The 25,554-nt window shown below is 39.1% G+C and overlaps 2 protein-coding genes across 7 annotated transcripts in view; both read left to right on the forward strand.

Moving 5' to 3' along the window:
• The window catches only part of LOC123941614 (synaptotagmin binding cytoplasmic RNA interacting protein), a 31,819-nt gene extending 27,282 nt beyond the window's left edge, over window positions 1-4,537 (forward strand). For both annotated transcript variants that reach the window (XM_046004974.1, XM_046004973.1), the window contains exon 12: window positions 1-4,537. This exon is cut by the window's left edge. The gene's annotated coding sequence lies outside the window, so the exon portion shown is untranslated.
• A 17,953-nt stretch (window positions 4,538-22,490) lies between these two features.
• The window catches only part of SNX14 (sorting nexin 14), an 84,740-nt gene continuing 81,676 nt past the window's right edge, over window positions 22,491-25,554 (forward strand). For 4 of the 5 annotated variants that reach the window (XM_046005802.1, XM_046005801.1, XM_046005800.1 and 1 more), the window contains exon 1: window positions 22,491-22,773. In XM_046005802.1, the coding sequence (XP_045861758.1) occupies window positions 22,634-22,773 (140 nt within the window). In that variant the 5' untranslated portion in view covers window positions 22,491-22,633. The remainder of the gene's footprint in view (window positions 22,774-25,554) is intronic. The other variant, XM_046005799.1, reaches the window with a different exon arrangement.

The raw sequence follows: 25,554 nt of genomic DNA on the forward strand, positions 1-25,554 counted from the left end.
TTAAATATCTCGGCTGTATAGGAGCATATTCTGTTGCAGAAGACCTTCCTATGAAGATCATGGAATCAAATACAGGACATTGAACTAATACTTGGACTTTGATATGAATTTCTTTAACAATTTTCTCTGCAGTGCAAGTTATTAAACTAAAGCTACTCTATTTTCCAAATGTGTTCCAACAGAAATCCTTCATAACTTCTAGCATGGTATCTTAATAAAGAATAAAGTTCTTCTCTTTAAAAAATCTGCTCTAAGTAGATTTTTCCCCTGTTTTTTTAAATTAAGGATCCCAGCAGTGGTTTTCTGAAATATTCTTTTGAATTTGTGCATTTAAATTTTATTGCAGTGGTATAGATGAATGCCATTGTTGGTATCCTTAAATTTTATTTCTGCTCACCAAGGTTAATCATGATTGTCTATATCTTTTTTATAGTAATCACTTTTGAATTGTGTTCAGATATGCAGTTTCAGGTGTAATCATCAGAGCTGGTTAGTCAGGCATTCCAGATAGTGGTTCTTTTCAGAACCTTTTTTAAAGGGTTGGTTAACTACCTCAGTAGCAGAGGATTGAACTATACCCTGTCTGTACTGTACATAGAAAATCTTTGTAGATAAAAGCAAGGCTTGTTAAATGATATGAGGGTAAGATTTTAATATACCAAATGTAACATTCTTAGTTGCCTTTAGTTTCAGAGGCTTGTAAGACTTCCTCATGACCATCATAACAGGCCTTGCTTTTGTCGTATTTTGTGGCTGAAAAAGCAGCCTTGCTTCTTCAGATATTGTAGTTATTTGGATGTATAATAGTTTAGCAAGATGTTACTTTTGTAAGACATCAGATGTTCAAAAAAAGTGCATCCGAACTTGTACTAAATACTGCAGTGTCCCTTTATAAAAAGTCAGACTAAAACTGACAATTGTACAGCAAAGCCTGACATTTGGATATTTTGAAGTTTTTTCATAAATCATAGAAATTAGTATATGGCTGTAGTTTAGCTTTTTAGGTAAAAGGTATGTTTCATTAGTGCATTTCTTACTGCTGATCACTGCAAAAATGTGAATCAGCTTTCCATTTCTTATGCAGGTCATGATAACTTGTAGAATAGAGTACAATCATTTGTGCTATGTTTTTAATTTTCTAAAGCACCTTGATGACAGTGAGTGTTCAGTGGTGAAGCATCCTCTATTGAATCACCCTCAAATTTTTTGCCAAGCCCTAAATTGATAGCTTAAAGTCAAAAGTGAAATTATAGTTTAATTAGGACTTGGTATAAAGAAATCCCTTTTCCCCTTCCCCAAAGGGATACTGCAGTTATATCACATACCCAATAGGCACCACGATGAAGATCAGAGCTTATTATACTTAATTAAGGTTTTATACACACCAGTTCCCCCAGTAAATGCAAATTTAACAAAATTAGACATGTCATATGTTCAAAATGCTCATGGCAAACAATCATTTTGCATTCCTGCAAATAAAATTGTTTTATACTGTAAGCTGGAGGCGAGTGTAACTTATTTTTGTAATAAAGTTTTTATTTTTTTTATGTGTCATTAATATAAATGTGTGTTAGTGTAGAAATATTCTGGTTTAAAAACTTAGAATTGCACACATTTCAGTATGTTTATTTGTACTTAACATAATTTTAGAATAGTGGTTGCCAATAGCCTGTATGTTTCACATTAATTGGTTTTTTTATGTTACCTTAATAAACCATTTTAGTATGTTGTATGTCAGTTACTGGGATAGCTGGGACATAGAGTGTAATTTAAAATTTGTCAATAAGTATTCATTGGAATATATGTAAATGTGCCTTGCCGGTTATTGAAACTTACCTACAAAATGAGTATGGGGTGACAAAAATTAGTTCCTGGTGCTTAATGAAACTTTCTGCCACTGATTTTATATATTACCCCGTGCTTTTTTAAAAGTACATCTCTTTCAAATCTTAGTGTAAGTTTGAGGGCTACACAAAACATTTACATTTCATTCTAACATATAATGAGTATAATAGGTTGTGGAAAGTGGGTAAACTAAATGTAGCCTTCAGTTAAATTGAATCTCAGTGTAATCTTTGGTGCTGGCGTTCCCAGTTCCAAGGAGTTAAATGATCCCATCAGAGAGGTCATTGCCATGCCTATTGGCACTTTACTGTCATACCCTTTTTTAAGGGACACTGTCAAGGTGTTTAAGTTAATTCTCAGAATTATTTGTTGGGATTTTAGGACGGGTTTGTTTGACTTAAGTAAGAAATGCATTGTCAAAGTTGAAAGATGAACATTTTTGTGAGTTCACAAATGTGTTCTTGAAACATTAAAATACGGAGCTGTGGGTTTCCAAGATTATTTGGCATTCTTAGTTTGGGGATTTGGGAGGGAAAATGATGATATAAAGAAATTGTGAAGAATTGATGGGTAATGTAAACAGTGGTGATGAAATATATACACACTCAAGTGAAATTACTTGACAGTGTTCATTTGAATAACTTTGAATTCAAGCCATTATAATTACTTTTAAAATTAAATATCATTTGCACTGTTCTGATAATGGGTGCAGTTTTTGAGCAATATAATCAGAGCTAAATATGCATGTAGTGATTAGTGATGTGAACAATTAAGTTCTGAGAAGAAATACTAACTGGTATTTTCAAACTTAAATTTCTGTAGTAAAAAATCAGCATCAAACTCTTACCAATAAGAGATCAAGGAAAACAGGCAATGCATATAAACATACTTTTGAATGTTGTGTGGCCTATAAAGCAATAATGCAATTTATATGGAATGTCATGGGATATGAGAAATGGAAATGCAAAAATAACTAATCCTTTAGTAAAAATGTCAACATGTTAAAAGGGGAATGTTAACTAATGTAGGTTATTGCTATTTGTGATTTGTTTATGGGTTCTTGGCTTTGACAGCTTCAAAGATGGACAGATGACAAGTTAAAAGAAATTTTGTATATATTGTCAAGGAATGGGTCTTAAATCCAAGAGTCAAGTCCCTTCCTTGGGGTGAAAAATGTATTCTTAAAGCATTCTGATTGTTAAACAAGGAACTTGAGTTACCTAAACAAACAGACGCAAGATTTTGTTTCTGCAGACTACTTGGCAATCAAACGTGATCATCAGTTTAGTTAATCAGTTTTCAGAAAGTTGCTTTGTGAGAAAATTGTGTTATATATATTTTCCCAAACACGCTTTTTGTGGGAGATTTTCAGCCATTGCAATTGAATCAGATACTAGAAATGAAGTGGGGGTTGAGCACAAAAAGAGCGGTTGCATACTCATGATGGTGGTTGTTATAGCATCATGAGAAATTTATTAATTACTGCAAGTCTGATTTATAGAATATAAACATTTTCCTCATGATAAAATAGGAACTTAATAGGAATGGATTGATGGGGTGATCTCGGGTATTTACTTGTATGTATTGGAAAGACAATATCAGGATGAACACAAGCTAGATGGGCAAAATTATCACACGCAGGACAGCTTTTTTTGACTGCTTAGCCAAAGTCACTGTTGACTAGAAACAACAGACGATCACCTTGTTATTATAGAGTAAGCCATGTCTCTATTCTAAGGGGAGAAAATAAATGTGGAAGGACTTCATGCATTTAGGAGAGGGAGCTGACCCTAGAGTAAATGGATGCTCAGATTCCAACTTTCCAGGAATACCCACCACCATGATCATTTTCTCCCCAGTGATGTATTCCATAAAATTTCTATCTGACCATAGGAATTCATTGGTGGGTATAAAATGAATGAATAAAAGACTTAAATAACTACATAAAATGAATAGACTTGTGAGGATGATGTTTTAAAGTGTAGCATTTACTCAGTGATACCACTCAATAGGGCATGCCACTACTTTTCTTAAGATGCTAATTATAAACCAACGTTCAAAGACATTTTTAACTGTGGGCAAATTAATAGATGGACTTTTTGGTCTGTCTCTTTTTTAAAAAGTACTTAAATGTAAGTTCTATTAGCACCACAGTCTGCCTTCAGTGATATACATAAAATATTTCTCAGGACCAGAAGCATTCAGTTGGAAAAAAACATCTTTTTTACAAATGTAAAACAGTATTATAACTAATGCTCTGGTCCAAGATTAGGTTTTTAATGATTTTAACAGTAGTCTGATAAACATTTAGAAGTCTGGCATTGAGAAACAAAAGCTTGTACCTGACTAGTACTTTTATTTAAAAGAAATATTAGTTCTCTTAGCTTATTTAAATTGTCTCTTACATTTATTTATCCATAGAATTTATATTTATTTCATTCCTTTCATCTCACTGAAAACAACTGTCTGCAGGCTCTTTGATTTGGATTAGATGTGTGAAGTACTGTCTTTTGCCAAAAACCTCAACTTATCTGTTCTTTTTAACGTAGTGGGTTTGTGCTTGTTTGGAGATCAGTTCAAAAAACTATCTGTACTATCTGTACTGCCTCTGATGTTAAGATTTTATGTATAGCATAAGGAAGCTAGCTCTGACTATATTTTCCTAAGAATAAAGACCTATTTTTGTAGCATGTCTTAGGATCTCCAGGAGTCCAAGAATTATTGTGGGTGTGCTCCATTTCATCGTTTTTCACTTAACAGCTTTTGAATAGACACTTGGAATCTTTAGAGCTCTTCACCTTTTGTGATTATCTGTACATTCAAAGTGACTAGCCAATGGTAAAAAACAGATTCTCCAAGATTCCTAATTCAAGCACACGATGGGGAGATGTAAACATATAGTGTTGATCTTCACTTAATTGGTGAAAATATTCTGTGGTCACACACATGCCAGTGGATGAAGAATTTAATGGTAATTTGGTTCTTTCCTGGGAACACACCCTACCATGCAATGTTCTTCCGTTCTCTATCACAATCTTTCTCTGAAGGTTTGGAAATGATTGAGGTTGCAAGTAATTCGGGAGAGTGGAGTGAACAAACAGATCTGTTTTAATAATAAAATGTTGAACATTTAGATGACTGCCAGAGGTTAGGTAGGTGAACTCAGCTTGAAAATGGGTTCCAGTAAGCTAAGTTGGCAAATCATCGAAGAATGGGGAACTTGTAAATACATCTAAAGAGTTTGGCTTCATAGCCCTAGAGTTTCTTGGCAGGTGGAGGGGCAGGTAGTGGTAATTTTGGCCACTTCATTCAAACAAAAATCCTTTTACAAGGTCACTTAGTGCAGAATTTAGTTTGTATTGTACTTGGGATAACCAAAATTTATGCTACTTATGAAAAGAAGTTTTTGTCTTTTCAGAGCAGTCATGAAAGTTTTTATACCTGCAAGATTCTGGGTCACCTCTAGGGCGTTTTGAAAACCATTTATGTTGTCTCCTTTTGCAGAGACCAAACTAGTACTTGGTTGAAACAAGACTGCTGAATAAGACTTGGAGTAAGGGAGGAATCCTCATGAACTGTTTGGGAGTTCAGTATCTTCACATGTTAGTTTCCTGGAATGTGTTTCTGACACAACCAATAAACTTAATAGAATCAAGGTTATTTTAGAATAATTTACTACAGGCTTCAGAATACCTGATTTTTCACTTTGTCTATAAAGTGGTTTAAAACAAGTTCTAATCTGAGGGGAATTAAAAAGCCTGCTATCTAATGTTCATGAAGTGTCCTTTCTTAAGCTTTCAGTTTGTATTCTGAAAAGATTATGTCGAACTATTAACTTGTTTTGGAGACAGTTTTAGGATCTCTAAGGGGATTGGTATCTTCTGTCATTTATGAACTACAGCCCATTTTATTTCATGGTTAAAGCTTGTAGACAAGCTATTACCACAGATTAAAGAAAACAGGGCTTGTTCATAATATAAAATCTGTAGAACAGAGTGTAGATTTCATAATCTGGTCTTCTAAGCGTAGAAGCATACAACATACCAGAAGAATTCTAACATTACATCTGATGTCTCTTAATTCAGATGAAGGAAATTTGATTAATTATGGCATTTGTATAATCTGTTTGCTGTTGAATATGGGTGTCCCAGTTTTTTCCTGTGGGAATTAGGAAATGTCAGTACTGCATCATTTGAACACAAAATTGATAAAACAGGTAGGCTCCATACGTGATGTAGGGCTTGAACTCAGGGCCCTGAGATCAAGGGTTGGATGCTCTGCCGACTGAGCCAGATGGGTGCCCTTATTTTTTATGTCAATGAGGAAAGAAACCCTTAATAACTTTATTTTTAAGAAGTGTATCTTTAATATGTTAGTATTTATGTTAATTTAATTGGAAGGCTCGAATTGGGCTTCTACATTTGCTTTAATTTATGAAACGTCATGAAAAATTATAAAAGCATATATTCTAAAATTGTCTTGGTATAGTCAGTATTTGGAATGAGTGGAAAACCAAAAGTAATGAGCAGTATGTCAAAGGCCATCTGTAAAAATTGGTAGAATACACTTTCTAATTCTCTGCAGCTACATGCAGATGTACACAGTTTTGGTTGGCAAAATTTAATATCTCCTTTGCTTTTTTCCTGAAATAGTAAAAATCCACATGAATTCGTACACACTGGATTCTTAATCCTTGAACATTAAGGACCAGTACATTTTCCTTTATGAACCCTGCTTAACTTCAGATTCATTTATAAATAGAATTAAAATATAAAAAAGCTTTTCTAAAATTGTATCATAAGAAATTTTAGTTGCTCTCGTGGTTTCCATCATTTAGCAGTTAGGACAGGATCAGCCATAGTTAGGACCCCAGCAGGAGATACTGTAGTTACTTCAGTTTCTTTAGTTTATTTTTGCCTCTTTTTATCAGTCGATTTAAATTACTACTCAGTTTCTTCTCTGTGGTTTCCTTTGCCCCTTCGAATGGAAGCTCCTTCAGGGCAGAAAAATCTGAACTAATGGTGTTAGGCATTTAAAAATACTCAAATATTTTTCAATTTGGTGGGAAGTTAGTTTATTTGCTGAATTAGGCTTAATTGTGGCATGCTATTTGAAAAAGGAATGAGGATTTCAAGCCACTGAATATATAACATAGAAAGGTTTTTCAAATGAGCATGTAATGCTAGGGACCCCTGGGTGGCTTGGCTCAGGTCATGATCCCCATGGCCCTGCGTTGAGTCCCTCTCTCGCTCTGCCTGCTTCTCCGACAAATTTTTAAAAAATGAGCATGTAATGGTAATGTCTTAAGTAAACTAAGTTCATGAAGATTCCCATTTAAATTCTACATCTGACATTTTTTTAAGGAAATCAAACTTGGAAGTTAGGAGAACAGTTGGCCTTTTGATATATATATGAAAATCACTTTTGGGAAAGCCTGGATGGCTTAGTCAGTTAGGCATTTGTCCATGGTTCAGGTCGTGATCCCAGGATCCTGGTATCAAGCCCCATATCAGGCTCCCGTCTCAGTGGGGAGCCTGCTTCTCCCTCTCCCTTTGCCTGCTGCTTCCTCCTTGTGATCTCTCTCTCTCGTCAAATAAATAAAATCTTTAAAAAAAGTTTAAAAAATACTGTAGTTGGGGCGCCTGGGTGGCTCAGTGGGTTAAAGCCTCTGCCTTCAGCTCAGGTCATGGTCTCAGGGTCCTGGGATCGAGCCCCGCATCAGGCTCTCTGCTCCGCGGGGAGCCTGCTTCCTCCTCTCTCTCTGCCTGCCTCTCCGCCTACTTGTGATCTCTGTCTGTCAAATAAATTAAAAAAAAAAAACAAAAACTGTAGTTATAACCCAGCTCAGCAGTTTTCCTTTATGCTGATGGTTGGCTAAATGCTAAGTTGCTGAATGGAACAGCATCCAACTACAATCCTTTTTATAAGGTTGGTGTACTTCAAGATTGAATTCTTGTTTTGCTGGTTTAGTGTAGTGTAGTGGGTTTTTTTGTTTGTTTTTTTAAGATTTTGTCTGTCAGAGTGTGAGCATGGGGGGTGGTGAACGATGGGAGAGTGAGAAGCACAATCCCCTGCTGAGCAGGGAGCCTGGTGGGCGGGACTTGATCCCAGGACCCTGAGACCACCACCTGAGCCAAAGGCAATCGCTTAACCAAATGAGCCACCCAGGCATCCCTGGTTTTAAGTATACAAAATTTGTATCAGCTATTTTTGCAGAGAGGATAAGTGATGACACCTGAGAAAAGCATGAAGGTTAGGTACTTATAAAGTTACAGTTAAGTTTCAAATTCTTGAAAAAAGATTTCTAATCCTTAACTGTATTCTAAAATAACTTTGAGCCGTGGTTGCATCTGTATGGATAGGTATGTATTTACCTTTCATTTGGTGGGTTGTTAAATCACTTTTAGGAGCGGCTTTGAGGGGCGTCTGGGTGGCTCAGTGGATTAAAGCCTCTGCCTTCAGCTCAGCTCATAACCCCAGGGTCCTGTGATCGCGCCCAGCATTGATCTACTTGTGATCTGTCAGATAAATAAAATCTTAAAAAAAAAAAAGAGGCTTTGAATTTAAGGTACCTCACAATGATATATCTATAATTCCTAGTTTGAGTAGTGGAGAAGGGTGTTATTTATGTTTTTGCTTAGTTGATATTTTAGCTTGAATAATATAAGCCTTATACTTGGAGAACAGGAGATATAGGACCCAGTGTGAAGTAGCACAGAGAGTCTACATTTCTGCTCACATTCTATCGGATTTACAGAGAGAACTCCTTTAATTCTTAAAATGGTTACTGTTTACATGTATTTTTTTTAAATATTTTATTTATTTGACAGAGAGAAATCACAACTAGGCAGAGAGGCAGGCAGAGAGAGAGGAGGAAGCAGGCTCCCCGAGGAGCAGAGAGCCCGATGTGGGGCTCGATCCCAGAACCCTGGGATCATGACCTGAGCCGAAGGCAGAGGCTTTAACCCACTGAGCCACCCAGGTGCCCCTTACATGTATCTTGATTACTAAATGTAAGCAGTATTTACCCCTTGTGAGGAGTTTAGCTTACACTAGTTCTGTTCTTTTTTTGCCGAACTCTTAAATTCTGTTGATCATCTTTATTACTCAAACTTCACTTAAGCCTCTACTTATACCAACTTTAATATCTGTTTGCTCCTCTCTATTTAAGGAAGCAGCACAGTCATTTCTTTTCCTTCATCTCCCAATTCCCATTGTCTTGTCTGTTGTCAGGTTTATGACATTTTATAACCGATTATCTTATTTTGCCTCTAGACTGAATATAGATAAAATTAGCATTTATAATGGGTAATTTATTTAGATTCACAGGTAATACTTTTTTGACAAATCCTGCATCATTTGGAAAGCAAAATTCTAAGAGATAAAATGAATTCTTTTAATGGTCCTTTGTTTAGGTTCATGCTATTGCTAAAATAATGAACCATGACTTTAAAAAAAATTTTATTTTTAAGACTTTATTTGTCAGAGAGAGCGTGCACACAAGCAGTGGGAGTGGTAGGCAGAGGGAGAAGCTGGCTCCTAGCTGAGAAAAGGAGCTTGATGTGGGATTCGATCCCAGAACCCTGGGATCACGAACTGAACCAAAGGCAGCTGCTTAACTGACTGAGGCACCCAGACATCCCATGATCTTAATTTTTTTATTGAGTTTGTAATTACCTGTCTCTTTGCTAAGCTCTTTTGGTTATTTAACCATATTTAATGGCATATATTCCTGTCTATGAACTCCTATCATACTAGGATTCCTTTTTCCATTTCATTGCTGGGTTCCACAGTTTACTCTTAGATTCCCTTTTGTTCTTGCTGCAATATGTGTTCTCTGGTAATATTGGCAGAAAGATACACGAACTGTAAACAGTTTTGTGTACTGGAAGGTGTTTCACCCTAGCTGTTGATTGACAGTTTGGACATAGAATTCTAGCTGCAGTATTCTCCATCAGAACTTTGCGGTATCACTCCATTGTTTAGTCTAAGTTGACTGAATGCAATTCTTACTTTGTAGGTAATCTTTTTTTCTTATGCATTCAGATATTATTTTTTTTTTTACTTAGTTTTCTAAAGTTTTATGAGACTGTATAGGTTTTCATTTGTTTTAACATGAAGTCTTAAGGGTTTCTTAGTTGCTGAGAATTTTGCTTTCCAGTTTTTTCAGCTTTTCTGCTTGCTTTTTGGAGCTTGGATTGGAAGAATTGGACTGAATTGTTTTATGTTTAAACTACTTTCTTCATTTATCACAAGCTTTTTAACACTTTATAGAAAATGTTACCACCACCACCCCCCTCTTCAGAACACATATTGTCTTGGGGTGCTTGGGTGACTCAGTTGGTTAGGCATTTGCCTTGGGCTCGGTCCTGGAGTTCTTGGATGGAGTCCCTCATCGGTGTCCCTGCTGGGCAGGGAGTCAGCCTCTCCCTCTTCTTCTCCCTCTCCCTGTTCCTTCTCTTTCTCTCTCAAATAAATACATAAAATCTTAAAAAAAAAAATTGTCTTTACATTTCAGCAATAGAGCAGTCTGTTCTTATTTTACATATAGACTATCTTGGTCATTCTGAAGATTTTTTAAAAGGTACTAGTTACAGGATGTGTTGAAATACTAATTCACTTCGGTTATTTACTTTTTCTGCCTCTAATTTTTTTCAAATGTTTCATGGTTCTTCATTCATATTTATGAAAGAAGGATTTGATAAAAGTAGTCTGGTGTTACAGATGGCTAACTTTAAGTTTTGTGTGTTTGAGAACATTATAAGGACTAACAGGCTTTATTTTAGCTTCCTTGGGAGCAGGAAGACAGGAAGGGTACTGCCAATGTCTGAAAGAAGAGTGCCTGATTCCAGGAGTCTTGACCCCTCCCAGGCAGATTATTTGCTTGGGGAGGGGAATAGATCCTGAAAGCAGCCTCACAACCCTCAGTCACCACCTACTTTCTTCCCCTTTCACTTGGAAACTGGAGGCCTCGCCTTTTCCTTCCCACTCATCTCTCCCATGAAAAATGGCTCCTGCTTCTTATAGCCTTGTAAGTGAAAAATTAATATGTCTCATATTTTCTACCTAAATTGTGCAACTTAGTATAAGAAGTGCTGCCTTTAAATGGAACTCGGTAGTAAAATACAATATGTGTACATTGTCTTTAATTTATTAGAAGAAACCATCTTAATCTGTATTACCATGTTCATGTTAATGGCTCATTTAAAGTAATGTAGGAAAAGTTTGAATAAGTCTTACTGGAAAAGAGAAGAGCACCTAGCATGCTAAAAGGGTACATAGAAGACATTTTGTGATTTAAAGATGCAAAGTGACATTCTTGAGTGGGCAAGTTTTGAAGGCCTTTTGGGAATAGTAAAATTTTGTTTTAGCATATAATTTCTGAACATTTAAAAAGAGACCATTAAGCAGTATTTTGTTTTTCCATTTATATTTAACACAACTACGTTTGTGTATGCTATTTTACCTGGTAATGACTACATCCCTTATTTTGGGAGAGATCTCTCAAACCTACCTTTTCAGATTTGATGGGAGTCTGTGTTAATTTAGTTGTGGAATGTATTAATGCTTTTGTCATATGCTCTGCTGATGAGAGAGTCTAAATCCTTTAAACTTTTTCCACATAAAGGCAATTCAGACATCTTAGATCATTTTGGGTATTCTTAAGGACTGCTTCCAGGTATTAAAACACTACGTCTTAGGATATTAAATGTTAATTAACTGATAGCTGATATCAGGGGAGAAACTGACTTTTGAGGGTTTTGGTACCAAAAATCTTAGATAATTTTTTTTTTTTAATCTTAGCTAATTTTGATGGCAATAGTAGTATCTGGACATACACCCACATACCTCAGGAAACTGAAGAGGAAAATAAAGCTTATTAGCTCTAGTATACCTAGACCCATTCAGTAAAATTGGACTTAAAGCATGCTAATCTCTTGTATTCATATGGCTTCCCCATTCTAATAAGCTTGATGCGTGTGTGTGTGTATTACAAAAATACAGTTTGCTCAACCAAATTGCTGTGTGCACATTAATATAGTCACAATTTCAATGATTTGGATACTTTTTTAAATTCCCAGTAGTTCTAGGTGAAAAAAAAAAATACTTCTTCCCAATCATTGAGGCATTTAATGAGGGTACTGTGTACAACACAATGTAATCTCTTTGGTCCTGGGTAAAAGAGATTATATTAAATTCTGATATTTTTCCAGTTCTCAGCATTCTATAAGGTACAGCTTTTGGTTTTGGTAACATTCTACCTAGAGGATTTTTTATTCCTTTTCATTCATGCTTCTGTGAAGGCTTAGTTTCACAAAATAGGAAATGTTACATTAAAAGACTTCATTCATACTTTAATCAACAGGTCGTACCTTACATGTATGAACATTTTCTGGAGTATTTTTGTGATCCTTACTGTTGGGGGTGGATAGAGGAGGATGCTTATTTCTCTTAGAGGGGGAAACATTAAACTCTCTATATTCTGAGGAAGAAAACTGTATCAACCCCTATATAGTTCACAGAGCATTATTCATGTTATCCCCAAATTCCCTGAATTACTGTGTTAATATTACACTAGTATGGCGGCAGCCTGAATCATGTAGATGTGAACTAATATTTGAGCAACATGGATCTCCTTCTGTGGTAGAAACAATGTTTTTTAATCTTTAGAATTAGTGTTCATTTATCTCAAGTCTCTTAGTTCTGTAGTTCTAGGCAAAACACATTTGGTGTAATGCTAATATAAATGAATCTATTCAGGAAATAAAAGGCCATATAAGTGCAACCAACCCCCCAAATTTGCTTTATTGCTAAAAGCTCAAATGTTTTCTAAAAATTGTAAGGCTAGCATATAATCCAAAATAGCATAAGGGTTCACCTAAGCACCAGCATATCCCCTCCCCCACCCTCCTGCTCCAGTGAACTGTCTTTTGGTAGAAACCCTGCGTTTTCCATTTTCAGGATAATGCATTTTATTGCACCTTTTTCTGTGTAGCTTGGTTTTGGAATGCTATCTTTTTAGGTTGATTTTTCTCTCCCCTCTATTTTAAAGAGCTGTTAAAAGGATACTACTAGCCTGATAGGAAAATTATCTTTTTCAAAAGCTTTGACCTCTAAGTTATTTGTTACATTGAATTCTTGGAAAGTTTTTTGTTTTGTTTTGGTACTTTGCTTGTTCTCTCATCTTTGATCACGTCATAATTACCTGTCCTTATTTCCCTTTTTTTTCATCTGTACTTGTCTCCTTGATCTCATCTACATTCACAACTTCATATCACATCTATGTGGACTCCTGTTGTACTTTCCAGGCTTGTTTATTCTCTGTTATGTGCAGGTCTGCGTTTTAGCTGTTTGTTGTACACAGAGTGCTCTGTTGTCAGTGACTGTGTCCTGTTAATTTCTCTTTTCACATCCAGCTGCATTGATTATTTACCATTGTTTATCATTACTGAATAGGCCTGAAATGTCCTCTCTCACCAAGTCCTAACCTACACTCTAAAAAGTTCAGGTGTGACTGAACTTCATACTTATTTTAAATGAGTATCTTAAATGGTTCTTAAAGACCACATTGACAAGTGGCACATTTAATTATAATGGCTTGCCACATCTGTATCTAGAGTCTACAGCAGCATTGTCCAATAGAAACAAAATGTAAACCACATATTTAAAATTTAAAATTTTGCAGTTTGGCTCCAGTTCAACCTTCCATCCTTACCTTTCATTCATATATACATTCATGTATCTGTAAACTGCTTGTCTTGTCTATCTTTGGTTCACTTTTCATTCTACACCCCCAAGCCAACCCTCAAACAAAACTCCACTTCAGCCAAAATAGTAAAAGTCTTCTTGCTGTAGGTACTTTAAAACTATCAACAAAATATCTCAGGAATATACACAGTAAGGAGAACATCAAGATAAAGCTCCTGCCTTTGCCTTTCTGTAGTTGAAATAGGCTACTAGGTAAATTTTCTTCCTTGTGCTATGGGTTTATTTTAACATGGCTATATGAGTCAAAAAACAAAATTTACCAACCTCTGCTTATGCAATTTTAGGAGCAAAACCATGGTTTTAAAACATCTGGCCACATTTGGAAATCGGATGTTTTGGGGCACCTGAGTGGCGCAGTGGGTTGAGTGACTCTTTGTTTTGGCTCAGTTTGGGGTTGTGGAATCGAGTCCTTTGTCAGTCACGGTCTGTGCTCAGTGGGGAGTCTGCTTGAATTTCTCTCCTCTGCTCCCCCCCCCCCCCCTCAGTCACTCTCTCAAATATTTTTAAGAAGTCTGATGTTTCGGGGTGCCTGGGTGGCTCAATGGGTTACAGCCTCTGCCTTTGGTGCAGGTTATGATCCCAGGGTCCTGGGATCGAGCCCCACATCGGGCTCTCAGCTCAGCGGGGAGCCTGCTTCCTTCTCTCTCTTTCTCTGCCTGCCTTTCTGCCTACTTGTGATCTCTGTCAAATAAATAAAATCTTTTAAAAAAAAATCAAAAGTCTGATGTTTCAATGCTTTGTAATTACAAGAAGAATACTCAGGATCTTATAAATTATATTCATTATTGCTGGTATTCTTCAAATTCATTGTTAACAATGTATGTATTAATTGTGATTTCCCATCCTCCACCATGATCAATAACAGTTTAATATGCTGCTTTATAATGGGAAAAAACAAAGTCATGAAATTTGACAGGGCTGAATATGTTAACAGGATTTTAAAAAATTAATTAGTTTATTTGACAGAGATCACAAGTACGCAGAGAAGCAGGCAGAGAGAAAGGAGTAAGGAGGCTCCCTGCTGAGCAGAGAGCCCATGCGGGGCTCGATCCCAGGACCCTGGGATCATGACCTAAGCTGACGGCAGAGGCTTTAACCCACTGAGCCACCCAGGCGCCCCCTGTTAATAGGATTAAACCAATTTAAGAATAATACACAATGTGCTATCAGTCTTTGAAAACTCAAGACATGAAAAGGATTACTTATATTTAGATAGTGGTATTTCCTAGAGATTTCTTAGCCCCAAGAAATAAAGTAAGCTAATCTATTTTATTTTTTTTTTATTGGAAATAGAATAGAACTGCTCTCTGAACATACGGGACTGAGTTCTTAATTACATTGAATAAGGCTATGTTTCAGACGTCACACAGTTGAATAGTATACGCCATATGATTTTCTGATAGTGTTTAAAATTCAAATTGTTTGGGGCACCTGGGTGGCTCAGTGGGTTAAAGCCTCTGCCTTCAGCTCAGGTCATGATCTCAGGGTCCTGGGATCGAGCCCCGCATTGGGCTCTCTGCTTGTCAGGGAGCCTGCTTCCTCCTCCTCTCTCTCTGCCTGTCTCTCTGCCTACTTGTGATCTTTGTCTGTCAAATAAATAAAATCTTTAAAAAAAATAAAATTCAAATTGTTTTATTAAAGTCTGTTTGTGTGAAACCTGTAAGTTTAAAGAAACCTAAATTTAAATGGTAACTGCCTTGGAATATATAGGGGATATTTTCCAATAAAAATTTTAAAATAACTTCCAAATTACCTTTTCTACTTGGATATACTGTATTGAGTTTCTTTCTTTTTTAAAAAAAATTTGTTTATTTGACAGAACACAAGCAGGGTGAGCAGCAGGCAGAGGGAAAGGGAGAAGCGGGCTCCCCGCTGAGCAAGGAGCCTGCTGCAGGGCTCCATCCCAGGACCCTGGGATCATGACCTGAGCCGAAGGCAGAGGCTTTAACCCGGGTGCTGAGCCACCCAGGCGCCCCTAAAAATTGATTTTTAATTCTTTGGTAGCAACCTTCCTAGATTTAGAATTGAAGTATCAATATTACTGATTTTCACAATTCTGGACCAAGGCTAGTTGCATGGGAGTTTATAGGCACCATATGAAAATGCTTTTGTTTCTATATTTTAGTGAATAGCCTACCTAATGGTAAGGGGAAGGATAGCAGAGCCTTTTCAAAATACTTTCAGAAATTATTGAAGTCAGTTGAAAGCTGTATTTAGACACCTGAACACAGCATTTTTCTTTTTATGAAAGGAAACCAGTGTCCATAGTTAACACGAGACATAAGGTGGAATGTTTTACTTATTTAAAGGGTGAGTTTAAAAGTAGACAAGAAAAACATTGGCTGTCTTATCCAATATAATGAGAGTGCTGGAATTATCGAGTGCCTTTTCCAGTCTTTAATATTTATCAACAGGCAGGTGAGTGTATTTTCAGTTTGTAATTAGTTGTGAATTGACATTTTCAAGTTATGACCAACTACCTAGTTCCATGAAAGTGAGGTTTGAGAGGATGGTTATTCCATCGTGTCTTAGAAATAAGATGACAGGGGCGCCTGGGTGGCTCAGTGGGTAAAGCTGCTGCTTTCGGCTCAGGTCATGATCTCGGGGTCCTGGGATCAAGTCCCGCATCGGGCTCTCTGCTCATCAGGGAGCCTGCTTCCCCGCCTCTCTCTCTCTCTCTGCCTGCCTCTCTGTCTACTTGTGATCTCTCTCTGTCAAATAAATAAATAAAATCTTAAAAAAAAGAAAAGAAATAAGATGACAAACATTAAATGCTTTAATTTTCCGGTGCTAAGGTGTAGACTTCCCAGAGTTCTATAGTCAAAACAGCTCTTTTACCTGGAGATGATCTATTTGAGCCACTGATTCTATAAAGTTGTAGTCCTTCATATCTTCCCATTGGACGTTTTACTTTGTGGCCACACAGAAAAGTGGGGGTTAAATATGAAAGTAGTAGCTTCATTTTTAAAAAAGATTTTATTTAGGGGCACCTGGGTGGCTCAGCGGGTTAAAGCCTCTGCCTTCAGCTCAGGTCATGATCCCAGGATCCTGGGATCGAGCCCCGCGTCGGGCTCTCTGCTTAGCGGGGAGCCTGCTTCCTCCTCTCTCTCTCTCTCTGCCTACCTCTCTGCCTACTTGTGATCTCTATCTGTCAAATAAATGAATCTTTAAAAAAAAAAAAAAGATTTTATTTATCAGAGAGACAGCACGAGTGCTCGCTTCGGCAGCACATATACAGAGAGACAGCACGAGTGTACAATCAGGGGAAGCAGCAGGCAGAGGGAGAAGCAGGCTCCCCACCGAGCAAGGAGCCCAATGCGGGATTCCGAGGGACTCCTTCCCAAGACCCTGGGATCATGACCTGAGTTGAAGGCAGAAGCTTAACTGACTCAGCCACCCAGGCTTCCCGGCATTTTTAACTTTTCAAACTCCCACCCACAAAAACCCCTTAGTGTTCTTCCTTGAATTACTCTACATTGTAGTTCCTTTTGTGAAAACCAAGGAAGGGAACATTTCTTTCTTGTTTTTTTTTAAATTTTTATTTATTTTATTTATTTATTTGTGTGGCAGAGAGGCAGGCAGAGAGAGAGGAAGGGAAGCAGGCTCCTGGCCGAGCAGAGAGCCCGACGCGGAGCTCGATCCCAGGACCCTGGGATCATGACCTGAGCCGCAGGCAGAGACTTTAACCCACTGAGCCACCCAGGCGCCCCGGAAGGGAACATTTCTTAAAGAAGGCAGTTTAGGGGCGCCTGGGTGGCTCAGTGGGTTAAGCCGCTGCCTTCAGTTCAGGTCATGATCCCGGGATCCTGGGATCGAGTCCCGCATCGGGCTCTCTGCTCAGCGGGGAGCCTGCTTCTACCCTGCTCCCTCTCTCTCTCTGCCTGCCTCTCTGCCTGCTTGTGGTCTCTGTCTGTCAAATAAATAAATAAAATCTTTAAAAAAAAAAAAAAAAAAAAAAAAAAAAAAAAAAGGCAGTTTAGTGGCTCCTTTAACCTGTTATATCCAGAGGTTGATACATAGGATTAGATTGTGGGGGGAGGGGGGAAGAGGACATTATGAAATGTAAAGTTAAGACTGGGGCGCCTGGGGGCACTGGGTGGCTCAGGTCATGATCCCAGGGTCCTGGGATCGATCCCCATATTGGGCTCTTTGCTCAGCAGGGATTCTGCTTCCTCCTCTCCCCCTCTGTCTGCCTCTCTGCTTACTTGTGATCCTCTCTCTCTGTCAAATAAACAAAGTCTTAAAAAAAAAAATCAAAAAAAAAAAAAAAAAAAGACTGGGGCGCCTGGATGGTAGTTGGTTAAGTGTCTGACTCTTGGTTTTGGCTTAGGTCATAATCTCGGGGTCATGAGATTGAGGCCCATGTTGTGCTCCATGCTCAGTGCAGTCTGCTTGAGATTCTCTTCCCTCTGTCCCTCCCACTCATGCTCACTTTCTCTCACTCTAAAATAAATAAAACTTTTAAAAAAGACTAAAAATAACATTATGAATGCCACAAAAGTAAAATATGAACCTTGATGCTTTGGGACACAGAGGGGAAAATGGGTTTGGGAATGCCAATCCTGTTCCAGGAGAGCACATTCTAAATTATAGGAGGCATCTGAGGGACAGACTGAAATGGGTCCTAGGGGTAATGTGTATGTATTCATCCATCCTTTTCCTGATCCACTTATGCCATGCAGATCATGGCTCTCAACAGTTAAAATTTGGTGTATATTCTGGGTCATCAGAGTTAAGTAGGCCTAATTACTGTGATTCAGGTATTCAACACCATCTTTTCAAACTCCTGTACCAATATAAGCAATTTGTTCAGTTTGCTGGTGGGGTTGGGAGAATCAGTTTTAATTAGAAGCATTTTAAATACTTAACATTGCCTACTGCTGCGTGACTTGTGAAAACGAAGTTAAAGCAAAGAGATAAATCCTAGTCTTTGCTTAAATTGTCACCCCAGATCCCCACTAGTTGAAAAGTTCTGTTTCCCATCTTTCGTCATTAAAAAAATGTATATTTCAGCCTTTATATATAAACATGACTTGTATTATACATTTTCATGTGTCACATGTCTCCCCTAGATTGTACACCTTTGGAGGTCAGAAAAATGCATCTAAACCATTGTATCTGCCATCACATCCAGTACAGTGCCTTATATTTATTTGCTAATTCAATAAATATTCATTAAAATAATGGAGCTTTTATTGGGTTGTAGTCTGTTTTAGCCTTTTAGATGAATGCATTATCAACTGTTTTTCACTCTTTTATAGTTTGAAAATGTATCCCAACATACACAAGTTATCATGCCATTTATCTAAAATTTACACACTTAATTGTACTGGCTCTCCACAGCTAACTGGAGCAACAGTGTCCAGTAGAAATATAATGTAAACCACTTATGTAATTTAAAAATTACATCAATAGTAAAATTACATTAATGTAGCCACATTCTAGAAATACAAAGCGAGATTAATATTTTTAGCTCATTATTTTGAAGAATCAGTTTTGTTTTAAAAATTGAGACAATTTATATTCTATTTTCATGTGAAGTCTGATGTGTATTTTACATTTACAGTACATGTCTATTCAAACTAGCCACATTCTAAATGCTCAGTAGCCTGATAATAGTCAGTGGCTACTGTATTGGACAGTGTAGGTCTAGAACTTTAAGGGCAGGCAGTGAACCTCTTTGGACCTATCTCTTACTAGCTATCAGCTGTGATTTCAGGTCATTGTCATTTTAGGTTATTATCCACATAAAGGTAATTGGTTTGGCTGCTTTTACCACATTCATAGATTCATACAATAATGTAAGAAAATTATTTTATTAAATATTGTATAAAGACATTTAATAGGCAATTTCCACCCAATTTAATCTCTAAAACTTCTGAAGAGACATCTCTGTTTTAGACTTGAGGATGCAGAGGGCTTGAAGTAGATCAAATTAACTTTGCTCAGTGAAATACTGCTAGTAGAGGTGGAGCTGGTTTCAGAATCAGGATTGATTGTGGATATCCCATATTCCTGCTTGAAGTTCAAAACTTTTAATACAAGTTTGTGGAAAAAAAAAAAAATCAAGCTCTTTGTATGTGTTAAAGTGGATACTAGACCACAACGTTAAAGGGAAAACATCTAGTAAAGTAAAACATTATTTTATTTGATGAGGTCTGTATCAACAGTAAGTTTTTTTTCTTGCTGTAGGTGTGGATTTTAAATGGCTTTTTATAGCAAAGATTTATTATTTGTTTTTCCCATTTCTAAGAATAATAATAATATGAAAATTTAAATTATTCTAATTGCCTCTACTAACAAACTCATATGGGAAAAAGTCTAGATGTTCTAAAGATGTCTAATTTGAACAGGCAACATATTTTTTTTTAAGATTTTATTTATTGGGGCACCTGGGTGGCTCAGTGGGTTAAGGCCTCTGCCTTCGGCTCAGGTCATGATCTCAGGGTCCTGGAATTGAGTCCCGCATGGGGCTCTCTGCTTAGGAGGGAGCGTGCTTCCCCCCCGCCCCCCGCCCCACCTGGCTCTCTGCCTACTTGTGATCTCTGTCAAATAAATAAATAAAATCTTAAAAAAAAATAAAGATTTTATTTATTCAAGTAAATAAATAAAATCTTAAAAAAATAAAAAAAAGATTTTATTTATTTCAGAGAGAGAGAGAGCGCGCGTGAGCGGGCGGGGGTGGGGGATGAGGGGAAGGGCAGAGGGAGAGGGAGAAGCAGGCTCCCTGCTGAGTTAGGGAGCTTGACAACATGGGCTTGATCCCAGGACCCTGGGACCATGACCCAAGCCAAAAGCAGATGCCCAACCAAGCAAACCTCCCAGGCACCCCTGAACAGGAAACATTTTATCTTTGAAATGTATTGGTTCTCAATGCAAAGCTGAACAGCAATTTCAGAACAAGCCTTTAGGGAAATAAAATGTTTAAAAAGAACTGGCAATATAACTTCACAGAAAAATTTAAGAAAGTAACTTGCCATAGTATTACTGAAGTACATAGTGGGTCTTTGATACATGTAGATTAATTCAACATACACCTGTTATAGTGTACCTTAGAATGTTCATATAAACATGGGGTTCTAGATTAATCCAAAGACGATTTAAAAAAGGCTGCTAAAGTGAAATGAGGATACAAAGTGTTTGTGTACCTTAAAACATTAAAAAAAGCACTAAGTTTTCCAGTGATGTTACACAGTATTTTAAATGGTTTAATCAGAAATGGTATAGCAGGAGTGTATTTGTGATGTTAGTTTAGACAGTACCTAATGATGAGGACCAGTGAAATGTTATATACCACCCTGGAATTGTTAAACCATTCTAGGAAGAAATTTGATAGTATGTATCATGTTCTTCTTTTTTTTAAGATTGTATTTATTTGAGAGAGAGAGCACAAGCAGGGGGAGGAGCAGAGGGGGAGAGAGAAGCAAACTCCTGGCTGAGCAGAGCACCAGAGGTGGGGCTCCATTGGAGGACCCTGGGATCATGACCTGAGCCAAAGGCAGATGCTTAAGTGACTAAGCCACCCAGGCGCCCCATTATGTATCATGTTCTTACCCTTTGATCAAGGAACTGTACTGATGCTGATCCTAAAAAAAATAGAGATGTGTATAAATTTATGATACAAAATGGTAATCATTATAATGTCAATGAGATTAAATAGCACTAATAGGCTAAAGATGGCACATTCTTAAGGAAAATAATGCATCAGTAAAGATGATCTGTGTATTCATAATAAAATGGGCAAATATTCATGAAATCGAACATGCACCATATACATATGGTGCATGTTCAAGATATATATATATATATATAAAATTTCTGAACATATCTGTCTTTGCAGTTTGGAGGGTAAGATCCTAAGGAAAAAAAAAAAAAATATGACGTGCCGGTTCTGGGATTAGAACTACTTCAAATCCCGGTTTTGCTAGCTGTAGGATTCTTAGCAGGTTCCTTTCCGTCTCAGTAACCTGTGAAATGGGAAGAATAAGAACACCTATATCAGGAGCTGTGACGTTTATATGAAAGTTTAGCGCGCCGCCTAAATAAATTTTACTGATTACGATGTCTTCCTTCATTTCTCAGAGTAGCGTAAAATAGGAAATTAAAAGATCAGAACTGGGAAGATTTAAGCGAAAGCTCCAGGAGACAAGAGGGATTTAGCCTAACTTGCCAAGTTGCCTCGTCCAAACGCTAGGATTTTGACTAGGCCCGCGAGGCCGTGACTGAGCACTACCTTGCCAGCGAACGTGTAGAATATGCGCCCGCAGGGGTGGCGGCCCGTGGGCTTGACTCTCGTATTCCAGGGATGTCTTACTCACCCGCCGCCTCCTCCCACCCCTCGCCAAATAAGGACTCAGAGTCGTCTCCGCTCCCCTCCTACTTTCCCTCCCTAGGGTGTCGCACAATGCTCCACCGGTCCCCATCCGGATCAAAGCCTACGTCGAGGAGGCGTGGAGAGCGGCGGCGGTCAAGACCACCCACTCCATCCCTCCGCCGGCTCGCGTCACAAAAACTACAGTCCCCAGCGGGCCTCGCGAGCTCAGGAGGTCCCGCAGGCAGGGCCCGGCGTCTGCGCAGGACTGTAGTTTCTTCAGTGCTTCGGCACAATCTTCTTTCTCTCCGCGATCCAGGCGGTTAGTGGCCGCTGCAGCTTTCCCCCAATTTCCGGAAAAGGCCACTCGCTAGTGGAGTCCTACCGTTCGTGGGAGACGGCGCGGGGCCCCAACCAGGAAGGCGGAGATGGGGGGACGCGCCGGGTCTTGCGCGGGGTGACGACCTCGGGCACGTCGTGCGGCAGTCCCCCCGCGGCCGGCGGCAGGAGGGGTGGGGGGCGGAGGCCGCGCACGCGCGGCGGGGCTTTGGGCGGGGCCTTGGGCGACTCCAGCCGGCGGAAGGTCCGCCTGTCGGCGGCTGTGTGGATAGCCGCCGGGCCGGGTCGGGGCGGAGACGCGAGAGGTTGATGGGGGTCGCCTCGACCTCGGCCTCAATCTGTAGCGGAGCTTAAGCCACGCCAACGGAGATGGTGTCCTGGGTGCGGACGATGGGGGAGAAGCTGAAGCAGCGGCTGCGGCTGGACGTGGGACGCGAGATCTGCCGCCAGTACCCGCTGTTCTGCTTCCTGCTGCTCTGCCTTAGCGTCGCCTCCCTGCTCCTCAACAGGTAACGTCACAGCGCGGGTCTGGCGGGCGGCTAAGCTGCGGGGCTGCGGATGCGGGCCTGTGTTATTTTACTGTGTGGAGGCCGCCTGGGCTGCGCAACCGCGGCGCTTGCGCTCAGCTTCGAGGCCTTGAGAACAGCGGCCTCGGGGAGCTGGGCGGAGCGTCTGGGGCCGGAAGTGCCTGCCGGGTGGGATGCGTTCCAGTGCCCCCTTTGCTGAGGCCGGTCTCCTGAGACACCTGGCCCCGATTCTTACCTACTTTTCACCTGTTCCTTAAAACCTGATGCTGCATCATCGCTGTTTTCCAGAGGCGTGAAATCTGTACCCGCGTCCCAATTTGAGACCTTGCAGGGGCAGTGCAGTCAGCTGACGAAGGAGGGTTCCAGGTCTGGTAGCAGCCCCGGTTTCAGGCCGACTCCCCTCGTTCTCAGTACACGCATGCGCACACACAGGCTTGCTTAGCGTTACAGCTAAGGGCGCACCCCCACCCCCACACACACGCACGCACAGTCTTACAGCCAAAGGGTGTAGAGTTTTACAGCCGCATTGCGCGCACAAACACGCACAGCCTTACAGATGAAGCACGCCCAGACGCACACCCAGACACTTAAAGCCGAAGGGCGCACACGCGCAGTCTTAACAGCTAAAGGGTGCGTGCACACACACACACCGTCTTACAGCTGAAGCACACACACGCACACCGTCTTCAGCTGAAGGCCTCACACACAGTCTTGTACCCGAAAATGGATGATCGTAAAGATTTGTTGAAGTCGGAAAGCAAAATAGTACCTGCCTCAGTATCTCTAGAATATTACAAAGGGGAAGATTGAAAGTTGAAATTGATAAATTCCGTTGACATTTTGAAATGGGAAGTTTCTTTCCCTGAAATAAATTTGATTTCCTTCAGTTAGCTATTTACAGAAATGGTAACGATGAAATAGGTTAGTAGAGGAGTTCTTTTGCATCACATTATTTCTACATTTGTTCTTGGTGTAAAGAAGACTTGAGACACTTGTCAGCAGCAGCATCTGCGTGATATTTTTTCCTGATGTTTTGAACTTGAAACCATCTCTGTTCTTCATTTTGGGTAGTTGATCCCTGAGGATAGGAATGGGAAAGCATTTCCTGGGAATTTGGTGATTTAATTTTGCTGTAAGGTAACCACTTGCTGTGACTGTTGGAGCTGAAATTTTCCCCTACCTATTTTGCTTTCTTGTTAATTGACTGGGTTAATATACTAGGTTTAAATAGCAATTGATTATTTTACTGGAAAATGTGCTTTGATTGTGCTAGTAAGATGTTTGATTTTAGGAATATGGAGGAAGAGGAATCCTTAACAGAGTCAAGTGAATTATTAAATACTTACTTGCTTTCTGTCATCTGGAAGGTATTCTAAGCTAGATGAATAGCTTTAGTATGAGAGATAGGTGAACGCTTTGTAATTAGTAAGTTTTTCCCGGGAATTAACCTGTCTCTTAACCTATCTCTTTTGGTAGATGGGTCAGTTTAGGTGCCCAAGGTAGGATATGCAAGATCAGCTTGAACTAGATTTCTGAGGTCGTCTGCTTAATTATAGCGTTGAGTGTTCTTTGTTGTTAATAAGTCATACCATCTGATCTCTACCGTGTATCTTTATTTGTATTATACAAAGAAAGAAGGGTATAATACATAAATGTTATCTCTGATTGTTGAATTTATGAGTGAAATTGTTTTTGCATATGTTTTTTGGTATTTTCCGTTGTTACTGCAGCAAAAAGTGACCTTAAACATGATATAATTATCTTGACTAAAAGAATAGTTAGGTACCCTTTGGTGCCTGACTATCTCAGTTGGTAGAGTATGGGACCCTTGATCTCAGAGTCATGAGTTCAAGACCCACATTGGGGGTATAGTCTACTTAAAAATAAAATAAATGTTTAAGTGTTCTTTTTTTAGGAAAAAGCTTTTGGAAGGTGTGAGACAGTATATACTGTGCTTTTCAGCATATTATGTGATTTTCTTTAGAATATGTGTGTAGATTCATATGTACATACAAAGACGTATGTTTATGTATGCTTTGCCCAGCTCTGGAAGATTGTTATACAAGAAAATGTAGCCCTGGGGGCGCCTGGGTGGCTCAGTGGATTAAGCCGCTGCCTTCAGCTCAGGTCATGATCTCGGGGTCCTGGGATCAAGCCCCGCATCGGGCTCTCGGCTCCGCGGGGAGCCTGCTTCCTCCTCTCTCTCTGCCTGCCTCTCTGCCTACTTGTGATCTCTGCCTGTCAAATAAATAAATAAAATCTTTAAAAAAAAAAAAAAAAGAAAATGTAGCCCCTTCTGGGAGTGAGGAATATGAGGTACATCTATTCAGAAATTAAAAAAATAGGGGCGCCTGAGTGGCTCAGTGGGTTAAAGCCTCTGCCTTCCGCTCAGGTCATGATCCCAGGGTCCTGGGAGGGAGCCCTGCATCAGGCTTTCTGTTCAGCAGGGAACCTGCACACCCCCCGCCCCCCCCCCCATACCTCTCTGCCTACTTGTGATCTCTGTCTGTCAAATAAATAAACAAAATCTTAAAAAAAAAAAAAAAGAAATTTTCAGTTTAAAATCTTTAGTGGTTAGTATGGAGGTTTGGCGCTTTCCTTCTATATGGTTAAACTTAGAATTATTTAAAAAATTTTTTTAAAAATTTTATTTTAAGTAGGCTCTACACCCATTGTGGTGCTTGAGCTCATGACCCTGAGGTCAAGAGTCACATGCTCTATTGACTGAGCCAGCCAGGTACCACTGAAATTAATTTTTTCTCT

This window comes from Meles meles, chromosome 5 (genome assembly GCF_922984935.1).
Source record: "Meles meles chromosome 5, mMelMel3.1 paternal haplotype, whole genome shotgun sequence".
NCBI lineage: Eukaryota > Metazoa > Chordata > Mammalia > Carnivora > Mustelidae > Meles > Meles meles.